This window comes from Vigna unguiculata, chromosome 5 (genome assembly GCF_037176805.1).
Source record: "Vigna unguiculata cultivar grain cowpea cultivar isolate G323 ecotype 2 chromosome 5, ASM3717680v1, whole genome shotgun sequence".
NCBI lineage: Eukaryota > Viridiplantae > Streptophyta > Magnoliopsida > Fabales > Fabaceae > Vigna > Vigna unguiculata.
In genome coordinates, this window is record NC_140796.1 from 50,956,702 (window position 1) to 50,968,663 (window position 11,962).

An 11,962-nucleotide genomic window follows, 5' to 3' on the forward strand; every position below is an offset into this window, starting at 1 on the left:
TGGTAATAGGATGATTCTTGGAGGTAAGACAATAATATTCTTAATTGATGATATGTTTTTACCAATAGTAGTGTCAAGAGTTATGGTTCGATGAGATTTTTTCTTAGTATACTATATGGTTGTAGGGTTGTCTGATCTTCCACATCAGAAACGATTAATTCCTTGTTGTTGGAGGATCATCATTGGTTGTTGAAGTTGCAATGAGAAATTTGATGGAAGGATCATTGTTCGGGTTGTGTTGACGTGGTGAATCTGCAGCTGAGTTCGTGGAGGTGCAAGGACTTGAGTCATGCTGGATCTGCAGTTGAGTTTGCGTGTTGCGAGGTGCTACTGGATATGCAGAGGACATCGTATTTGGTGCTCGTATGACCCGGTGAGTGATGTACGATGGAGATTTGAGTGTGAGTCACAATTTGCGACATGTGCATGGAGGAAGTGCTATACGGTTTATAGATCTGCTTCGACGAGAGTCAATGGTGGTGTTACATCAGCATGCGTTACATCAACGGGTGTTGCGTCTCCAGCAAGGGAGTTAAATGACATGGTGATCTAAAAGAAATTAAAAAAAATCAGAGAGTGACACATGGCGTGGCGTTAACAACATTAATTTTTTTTTTCTGAAAAGGACGCAATTTTTCAAAAATGAGGACGTAATTGAGACTTTTTTTGCCCGCGGATACCAAATTGACACACTCTTATCAAAGTGGATATCATTGGAGTAATTAAAACTTATTTATGTGTATTATCATTACAAGAAAATCATTAAACAACACTTGATTTCAAACACAAAAAATAATTACTCACTATGTTGATTATACTTAGATACCATTTTACAAACTACAAATTTGATAATTAAATTAGTCTTCAGTATAAATAAAAAATTATAATTGATTTGTGAATTAGATTCTAAATTGGTCTCTAACATTAAGTGTCAAGATTTTAGCTATTAAGTAATCGGTATCTAAATTAGCCAGTGATTTAAAATTAAAGACCATTTTAGAATCAATAATAATAGTAAGTATCTAAAATTTTCATAGCAAATAGTATTATAGACTAATTTAATTCTAATCTACAAATTAATTATAATTTTTTATTCATAATAAATCTTATTTTAATACTGATAATATTTAATTTATAAGATGATATCTAATTTATTTAATATAATGACTAATTTTAATCTCTAAAATTAATTTTTATTTTAATAATTTTATTGTAATGTATATTAACTTATACAAATTGTATTAAATATCTAATAAAATTATTCGGTGTGGCCCCATTGTATTTTTCATTCTCTGTTTTTTTCTTTCATGTCCTTATGTGTCTCGTCTTCATGAATATCTCTTCATTTTTTATGTTTATATATTATTTCAAATAATTTTTCAATTGATATATTATTTAAAATTGTGAAATTTATATTAATAAGTTATAGTTATTTAGGGCGTTACAAATATATATATCGAAAAGAATGGTAATTCTATATCCGATATTTATTGAATGTGTTGATTTGGTCTTTAAAGTATTTTTATTAGTACTTATAAACTAACAAATTTAAAATGTCATCATTTTAATGAGATATTTATAGCAGATAACACAATTAACATTATTATCTAATATTATTAATTCAAAACTAGTAAAATAATTATTAAAATCAAATTAACATATTTAATGCTGATAAAAAAAATATAAAGCATATAAATTTCTCTCTTAATAATTGTCCACTAAGAATTGAACTATTAACTTAGCTCTAATATCAATTGTTAGGATTGAGCGTTTATCATTAGGTCAAAAACTATAGTGATTAGTTAAAACGCAACTCTTTATACTTGTAACAGTCCAAATACTACAGTTCGATTGTGATCCGACCTATTTGGTCTTTACCACGAAATACTTGATGTCATCTGCAACAAATACTTATTTTAATTTATAAATGCTGAAGATATACCTAAAAAAGTAAATTGGTTGGTACGTAGTTGAAAAAAAGAAGTTTATAATTGCTTAGTAATAATCTAAAGGAGAAGACATATTCGGACTAATTCTCCTCTAACTTTCCATGTACCAGAGTCTTTACAACAACAACAAAAAACACACACACATATAATTTTACACCCTAAACCATGATTTGCAAGAAGAGGTAAATAGTGTAGAAGTTTCTTTTTCTATGAAAGAGTGTTGAGGTTAGAGAGTATATTTACGACTTCTATAACATGTGTTACATTACTTTTCTAATGGCTGTATGTAGTAGCTATATCACGTAATGAGATGTGAAAAATGTTTCTAGACCTAATCCCACCACCTTCACTTACTATTAACAAATACTTTTAAGTTTCCGCTTAATAATACTAAATATTAACTTTATTTATTTTTATTTACTTAATTCCCTTTAAGTTGGAACAATATTAAACATTAAGCAGATATTTATTTTCTTGTTTAAAATTTCAAATCTACGTTTTCAAATGTAAAGGTAAACTTAAAATAGTTTTAATTAAGATTATGTGAAAATCAAATAGGCATAAAAACTTTAAAAAAATATGTATTTTTTTTTATTCTTCCACTTTTAACTTTAATTAATAGTAAAAATAACTTAATTTTAACTCAGCATTGAGTTCTGCCAAATGTTGATAAAATATGATTTTAACGTAATATCGTGAACTTTGTCTAGAGTCTGAAAGGTATAAAAAAGGAAACACATAAGCATACAAATGCTCCACGTAAATCCCCTGATCAACTATGTCTTGAGTTGAAAAGGTTGATACGAACCACGAGTTCAAATTTTTATGCAGTAAAAAATTGACTTTTTGATGGAAATTACAAATCTTTCAAAAAGGAACACCTTTGCACTTGAAGTTTAAATGGATTCATTAGTGCCTTACAATTATGTATTGAAATTAAGTAACGTAATTAATAAATTAATGAAACCTTTAACCAAACTAATTGACAAAATGAAGGAGGAATTCTTGCGTAGACGTATAGTCAACACAAGTTTTTGATAAATTGAAATTTAAATCAATAAATACATGCACGTAACCATTATGTTTCATTAAAATACATACTTATTCATTACTTGTGTATACACACAATTACGCCTGTACCTATTTTTCAAATATTATAACGAGTTTTAAATACTTTTCGAGTAGCGCAAAGCTGGAGAAAGTTGGTCATCTCATACATATTTAAATGTTTAATAATTTCAAATTATTTATATGAAAATTTACTTCGATTTTGTATTTTTTTATCATTAAATATCCATTGAGCACCTTGTATAACATAGAATGTGTATTAATGTTATTGACCATAAAGAGAAAATAGATGAATTTATTTGTGTATAAACTATAAACAGTTTAATAAATTAATTACTAGAATTAGTTATCTTTTGATTATAATAAAATATTTGATAGAATGATATTTTTGTAAATATTTATAATTATATAAAAAATACTAATTGTTGAAAAAAATTAATATTACATCAAACATCATTATTCTTAATAATGATAATGTCATATAATCAAATTTTATTAAAGGATAAAGCTTTTTAAGCAGTGATGGAGGATAATAGGAGCAGGGGACAATGCTCCCAAAAATTTTGGTTTTTTTTTTTTTTAAATTTATTAGTTAAAAATTTTAAAATTATGTATGTCCAAAAATTTTATTTTTTATAATTTATGTAATAAAAAATTTTAAACTTTTAAAATTATGTATAGTATTTAAAGTTTTTTAAATTATGTGTAGTATATCAAGAATAAAAATAAATAAATTAATTTTGTTTATTTGATTTATAAATCATAACATTTAATATTTATTGATAATAAAATACGAAATCAAATATATTAAAAAGTAAAAAAAAATATTAAGATATTTTTTATTTATTTCTTGAGTTTTTTTACATATTTTTATTATCTTTTACTTTTACTTATTTGTTTTTTAAAGAAAAAAATAATATTTACCTTTACTCTAATTTTTTATATGTTGTTTTCCATTCTTGAAAAAAAGAATTTGTCTTATTTAATAGTAAAAATTAGTTTAATAATTATTTTTTTATTTAACAAACTTTTTGTATATTCATTCTTAGAAATATAAAAGAATAAAATATTGTACCGTAACTGATTTTTAGTTGTAACTTAATTATTTTGAATTTTTATTTTAGTATTAACGTCTTATTTTCTTATTAAATTATGACAAATTATTCTTTATCTTTGTGTCAATAGTTAAATATATAAATTTTGATTATTTTATTTTAGCTTCCTACATTATTAGTCAAGATTCGCATCTATGTTTAAACATAATTTATATACCTAATTTGAATAAGTATGTATCAATTTTTAATAAAAAAATATAATATAACATTTTTTATGAAGTGCATGATCACTTTGTCAATTTTTATATAAGTTGTTATTGTTTTTACACTCTTTTTGAACGGAGGAGTGGATGTGGATGGTCACGGTCCAACCGAAACAATAAAAAGAAAATGAGAAAAATGATTAATCTATTCTAATATATGAAAAGGATTTCCTCTTTTGTGTCAAAATTTCATAATACTAATTTTACCCTTTACAATATAATTATTAATTAAATTTTTAAAATTAACGGTTACTTTTAACTATTTTTTATAAAACTATTTTTTTTTATTCATCAACAATTATTCTCTCTATTCATTTTATTTTATTTTTAATAAATATATATTTATTTTATATATTAACGTACACTATTATCAGTTACTAATATAATATTATTTACACATATGTTTATACCAGTAAACAATTAATAAATTATGAAAAACCAGATTAATTTTTGTGTTAGACTTTCTCTTCTAATACGAAGATATTTGCGAAGAAAAATAGAAAATAATGTATTATAGGTAAAATTTAATATAATATTTATAATTTTAAAAAATAAAATAAAATAAAAATAAATTATAATTCTTAAAAAAATTATTATATCAATTAAATTAATCATATTATTTACAAATTTTTATAAACTTCTTTTTGTATTTCTCATTCTTTCTTATCATTTTTTCTTAATATAAACAATTTCAATTTCTCATCTCGTTCTCTTCAAATCTATTCCTCCAAATTCATCTCTTCATCTAAACAAAATTTAATAAAAACTTATATAATTATATATTTAAAGGTTTCATGAATTGAACACATTTTTATTTTAGTTAGTAATAATAAAGTTATCATAAAAATTATTTACGTTTATATACGTAATGTTTTTTTAGATCGATTCACTTTATATAAAGGAAAAAAAAAACTTGAATTGATAGTAGTTAAATCAAAATAAAAACCACATTTTACTGATCCATAGAACATCCTAATTTTAATAACAAATCCAAAACAAATATAAACAAATAAACTCAAACTTAAAACTTCATTTTCTCAACAACATTATCATGTTACATTAACGGGAACGGGTACATTAGAAATGACGTAATTCTGCTCTTTGATATATTGTTTTGTCGTCCAAATCCATCTCCATATTGATATACGAAATGACCACTTCGAGCAAGATTAATGACAACTTGAACAAAAGATTTAGGGAATATAGAATCCTTAACCAGATATTTATTCAAGTTTTTCCATTCTTTCTCCATCAAAGTTTTGAAGTATTGACGGACATTTTCTTCTGAAAGACCAGTTTCATGCATATAACTCACAATTGAATTTGAGGTTTCACCCCTCTCTATCTCGTCCTGTCCAAAGCAACATGTTAGGCACAAACTTTGATTCACATGAGTTACTTGATAAGGTTATGCAAAACAAAGTTAAAATTACCGTTGATGTTCCCAAATCATTGCTAAGCCTACAAATTGTGTATACAGAGCGCAACAAGTCATGATCATGATCAGTTAAAGAATGAATCACTTGTTCTGAGATGTCTTGGCTGACCAAGAAGTAGAAATGAGTAAGAATAGCCCCTGCTGCGATCGAGATCCTTGCATTTTCTAAGTACTTATCAAATGGTGGAATAATTTTGTTGTGAAACCATTTTGCTTCTTGGAGGTATGCTTTGCACAAATCAGACCACTGTGGAAAAATCAAATAAACATTTTAGTTTTTTTTTTTTATACTGAATATACATAGGACAAAAAGAAAAGTTGTGTTACATACATATTTTGTGAGGTAAGGAAGACAATTGATGCCTCGTTCTTTGAAGATGTCATAAGCCATCCCATTAATAGTGTTATAGATGGCTAGAAAGCACAATACCATGTAGTCTGGAAGAGTGTTTATGGAATTCACGTCCCATCTTGTGTCCATGCACATGCATAAAAATCATACATACTTAAATAAGACATTTTTTAAACTTTTTCTAAGGGCAAAGTAAAATGAACTCCATATGAGATTAGATGAACAAACCTTTCAACGGCATCTGTGAAGAGCTCCAATTCATCTAAAGTACCGTAGATATCATATATATCATCAAGGTATGTAACTAATACTATTACCTTACTCATTCTTTTGCGACACACAACAAGCTGTGGTTCAGGAAAAATTGCTACCATCCAAATAAATGTTTCTACTAATCTGTCTCGAGCAAATTTTAGTTTACTTGAGAGGTCAACGTCCCACCACCACCTAAGTACCAACACATTAAAAGACATAAATTTAATTTAAGACCATAATTGGAGATAGGAAAAATAAAGTGAAATTTTGAGATTTGACATTGTTTGATTCTTCCTAATTTTTTAGATTTTTTAATTAAGTATCCTTTAATATTTAACATTAACTATTAAAGGAATTATATTTGGATAATTATTACTTGATTTTTTTTAATCAAAAATAAAATTTAGCTTCAATAATATACACAAAAAGTACATCAAATTTTAATATAAAGTTAGAAAGATGAAACTCCACCGATTCTAAAACCCTAAAAAGAAATTCCAATTAGAAACATATCTTAAAAGCAAAAAATATTTAGTCATTGTAATGATGAATTTATAAAATTAAAAATTATTGATTATTAAAATACCAATTTATATATCAATATATTTTGAAAAACTGTTATTAAAATTATATTTTACTTATTATAACTTGTTTTTTGGAAAAGAAATTTTTAGTAATTTTCTTAAATATAACCCACTTTTTCTATTAGGTATGATTTATTTTTTTGCACATAGTTTCTTTAAGCAAGCGTATACTTTTTTCGTTTTCCTTGTCTATTTCTCTTTACCTTGATAGTTCTTTTAACTCGTTCTGATATGATGATTGCACCATGTTGAATTCCAGCTTTGCAAGCTCTAACAATAAGAGATTATGCGGTTTTGTCTTATCATATGTGTTGATATAGTGTTGTGCCACTAGTCTGCAACAACTTTTATGATAGGGAAGCCCTTCCAATACATACTTAACTTTTTCTGCCATTTTCACATCCATTGATTTTTCCTTCATTAAATTCATTAGATGTGTTCTTGAAAATGCATTTGCCTCCCAAACACTTTCTTCTCCTTCCAAGGTTAAGTATGATGCTTCGTACAAACTTAACATTCCTTGTACGTCGTTGCTAATTTCAGCCTTGAATTTTCCCTTTTCATCTTTGAAATTCATAAAAATACCTGCATGCACCTCAAACAATTATCTTAACAAGAGTGAAAACCGAAAAGATTTGTTGTGGTTAAGAGTTAAATATCTAACTAGAATCATTCATAAACCGACAAAAAACTAAGGTTTTCGATTATTCATTTTCTTAGGATCTTATTTCCTAATAAAATCTTCACTGCAAAATGAGTAATTAAAACTCATAAATATGTTGTTTTAATATTTTAGACGACGTGATTTCTTTTATATATATTTATTCACTACTAAGTATAATTTTTGTATTGTTCAAATAGTAATTTGATTCCTATATTTATGTCTTTTGATTCGTTTTGGTTCCTATTTTTTTTAACACAATTAAGTTCTTATTTTTTTTAAACTCGACCAAATCTCTATTGTTATAAAAAGAACTTAATGTGATATCTTTTGTTAGATTGACATTAACATCGTTCGAAAGTGACATGTAACAACGCAAAGTTTGATTTTTTGTTCTATTTTGAAAGTTAACACATGTCAAAAGAGGGGTTCCAAAATAGAAGATAACCTAAATTTTGATACGAGACAGTTCCAAATGATGGTAACCAATTTAACAATAATGTTGCATTAAGTTTTTTTACAAAAATAGTGACTCAATTGAGTAAAAAATAAATATAGGGACAAAAATGAATCAAAGGCCTAAATTTAGTATGAAATTACTAATTAAATTTTTTATTTAAAATTTTTTATAATATGGAAAACATAAGAAAAAAAAAGATGATATTGCTAAGATTTTGGATTCATCTCTTTGGTGTCTCCTCTAAAAGATCTTGACTTAAAAATAAGTAAGAAAAACACATAAATATATTGTCTTAAAAAAAATTCAATTGAAGATACCTTGTTATTTTACATGATTTTATTTAGTTTTCATAAAAGTATATGTATAACTATTAAAAATATTAAAAAAAAATTTTAAAAAAATCTAACTTATGATAATGTAAATTTATTATTTTAAAATTTTGAATTAAAGATGATATAACTTATTTGAGTTCCTATTTTTTTTTTCAAAAAAGAAAACTTGATCGAGGGCCTATTTTTGTAAAATGAACTTTATGCGGTCTTTTTTGTTAAATTGATATGAATATCAGTTGAAAATTTCATGTGTTAATAATATATAGGTTTGTCACCCATCAAAATTTGATTTTCTTCTACTTTGAAAATAACACGTGTCAAAATCAAAAGGGTTCCAAAATAGAAGACGATTTAAATTTTGATAGTTAACCGTGTTAGATTTTGACACGTACACTTCTAAACTATGGTATCCAATTTAAAAATAAAAAATAAAACAAGTTTGACAGGTTGAAATAAATTTGAAAATCATTTTAACTTTGTTTTAATAAAAAAATATTTCTTATATTGTGAGTGTTAATCTTCATTGTATGTGTGCTTCTAATATAATATATCTTTTCGGGTTGCCTTGTGAGTTACTTTGTCTTTTGCAGGTTTCTGACCCATTTTTTTATCGAGATATATATATATATATATATATATATATATATATATATATATATATATATATATATATATATATATATATATATATATATATATATATATATATATATATATATATATTATTGTTAGAATACCGAGGATTTCGTATATATATACTTTTCCATTTTCCATTTTTATAATGAATCCATTTAAAATTGTTTCTAAAATGGTACATACATATTTAGTAGGTACATGTATATGTATTGTTGTTTGGTTTAATTACTCGGATGATATCCACTTTGGTACAGGTGTGTCAATTTGATACCTGTTTCTAAAAAAATGTCAATTACATTTTAACTTTTGAAAAAGTACTTCAGTTAGGTCTTTTTCGAGTAGATTAACGTTGTTAACGACGTGTCACGTGTTAGTTTGTGGTTTTTTATTTTTTTTTTTATTTTTTAAAAATTTTTGAGAAAAAAAAAGGTTCCACGTGTCAGGTCCCTATGTGTGACAGGTGTCATTGTCACTATCAGATGTCATTGTGTTGATTTCGATTTAGTCCCCATATATGTCTTTTTGTTTCAATTTAGTACTTACTTATGTGTATCTAATTCAATTTTGTTCCAATTTTTTTAATAATTAAAATATTTTTGTAATCCATTTTTTATAAAATTAAAACTAATTAAGTATAAATATTTTTATAAAATTAAGTTCTAATATTTATATTAGTTCTTTCAATTTCAGACCAATTTATTGTTTGTATAAATGTTTTACTAATATTTTTTATTAAAAATGAATTTTTAACATATTACTTTATTAATTACTTTTTTTATTAAGTACTCATGTTTTGTTAATTATTTTTTTTTAAATAGAACAATATTTTCTCTTACTAATTTTAAACAAAAGTTTTTATTTATATAAATATTATATTATTTTTTTTTTAAAAATAACCTAATAAAATGACTTTTATCACTAAATTTTAATATAAATATCAAATAATTAATTTACGGCGGATATGAAAATTTGGTAAGATGTGAATTGTTAAGTTTATTTACAGCGGATATGAAAAGGGGTAACAGATTAAGGTTGAAATTGTGTACCATGGGAGACATCAAAGCCATGTCGTCTGAGGATTCGAAAAAGAAGAGCGGTTTCATGCAGACTTGTTGTGGTTCGGTCTTTGAAGTTTTGAATTGAAACAAGTGCGAGAAGGGTTTTGTTTATCCAGTCCTGGAACCTGAAGAACAGTCCCAGGCGTTCAATATCATCAATGAGTTGAAGTAAGGTCAGTGGTTCCATGTCTGCTCCATTAATCATAAATCGCACTTTCTCCTCCAACTTTGTTGCTTTTTCTTGCAGAGGTTCTATCTGTGTTGAAAACAAAAGAAAAGCATTAATGGTTGTTGAAAGCAAAGAAGTTGAAGGAAAAGAAAGATTACCGGAAGATTGTTTCCGAGGGAGTGGATAAATTGATGAGTAAAAGAAGTGGGGTTGAAATTAGGTGGAGTTCTAAATGGGGTTGAGGATTTAGAAAGAGTTTGTGTGGTAGACAAACAGGGAAGGCTCCCTACATTGCTTGCCATGCTGTTTTCACTGTGTATTACTATCAAACATGTGATGCTCACCAATGCGTGCCTTCCCTCTATTTATATTCAATCCTAAATGGTGGAGAATTTGATGCAGGCCACCCATTGGGAAGCCTTGCACTCCATCCAATTGTTTTCTTCCTGGTTTCTCATGCAATCACTTGTCTTCAATTTTGTTATGTATTGTGAATTCTTTTAAGGATGAAACTTGAGTTTTGTGTTTTTTATTTATATAAATTTAGATAATTTAATTAAATATTTATTTATTAGTTAATAGAATACCTCTGGAGAGTTTGAAATAATAATAATAAAGTAAAAAATATATATTGACTTCAGTTTATTTAAAAAATAGTTAAATAAAATGATTTAATTTTTATTTGTGTGATCTTAGGTAATTTAATTTAATTAATTAGTGAAATAACTTATGTTAAGTGAATGTAATTTCAAAAAAATTAAAGCAGTGATACTATGTGTTACCTACCATTATAATAAAGTAAATTTTTAAAAGTTTGAATTTATTTTCAGAACAAGCGGAAATGGTCGTTGGTCAACATGCAAATTTATTTTCAGACTTTTCTAAATTTATTATTTTATTACAATGGAACTATTTATTATTGTCAAGCTGAATAATTTCAGATATTATGTTTAATATACCATTATATAATATTTTCGCATATTCTTCAAACGACCATTTTTACTGAATAATAAATAATAGTCCACATGGACAATAACAAATAATTCATGTAATATTTATTTTCAGACTATTTTAGATTTTTTTATTACAATAAAAATATATATTTTACTGGCATTATTTTAAATTTTTTGAAATTGCATTCAATTAATATAATATATTTCATTAATTAATTAAGTTAATTTAAATAAAATTACATAAACGAAAATTAAAACATTGTATTTAACTATGATTTTTAAAAAATTGGATTAAATATTTTTGTCTATGTTAATTGATCCTTAATTTATTTGTAATAATTTTTAACCATTAAAACTTGTAATTTCAACTTTCATAATTACTTTTTAATATTACATATAAACAACTCGTATTAACTACACAACTATACTAAATAAATCGATACTAAAACTATAAGAAAAATTATGTGTGCGGCCATATTTATTTGTGACGAACAATTTATAAAATTAATTTAGGTAAGTATAAAAATAAAATTAAAATTACTACAAAAATTAACAATTTAACGTGAATGATAGCTTCGCAAAACCCTCGGTACTCTACACCATGCATATTCAATTTGATGCAGGCCACACATTGTGAGCCCCGCACTCCCAACCCAAAAATTTGCACCTACCGGGCCCATCCCTCATGAATTCCAAATTGGATTTCAATTGTTTTCTTCTTAGTTTGCC

At 25.4% G+C, this 11,962-nt stretch overlaps 1 protein-coding gene across 1 annotated transcript; it reads right to left on the reverse strand.

Annotated features, from left to right (window-relative positions):
• Nucleotides 1-5,345: 5,345 nt before the first annotated feature.
• LOC114184762 (isoprene synthase, chloroplastic-like) lies at nt 5,346-10,718 on the reverse strand. The gene is made up of 7 exons (XM_028072073.2): nt 10,439-10,718; nt 10,100-10,367; nt 7,168-7,549; nt 6,354-6,572; nt 6,105-6,243; nt 5,769-6,020; nt 5,346-5,686 (listed from the first exon to the last, which is right to left on the reverse strand). The coding sequence occupies exons 1-7, from the start codon at nt 10,580-10,582 to the stop codon at nt 5,390-5,392; spliced, it is 1,701 nt and encodes a 566-aa protein (XP_027927874.1). The 5' UTR covers nt 10,583-10,718; the 3' UTR covers nt 5,346-5,389.
• Between the last annotated feature and the right edge of the window lie 1,244 nt (nt 10,719-11,962).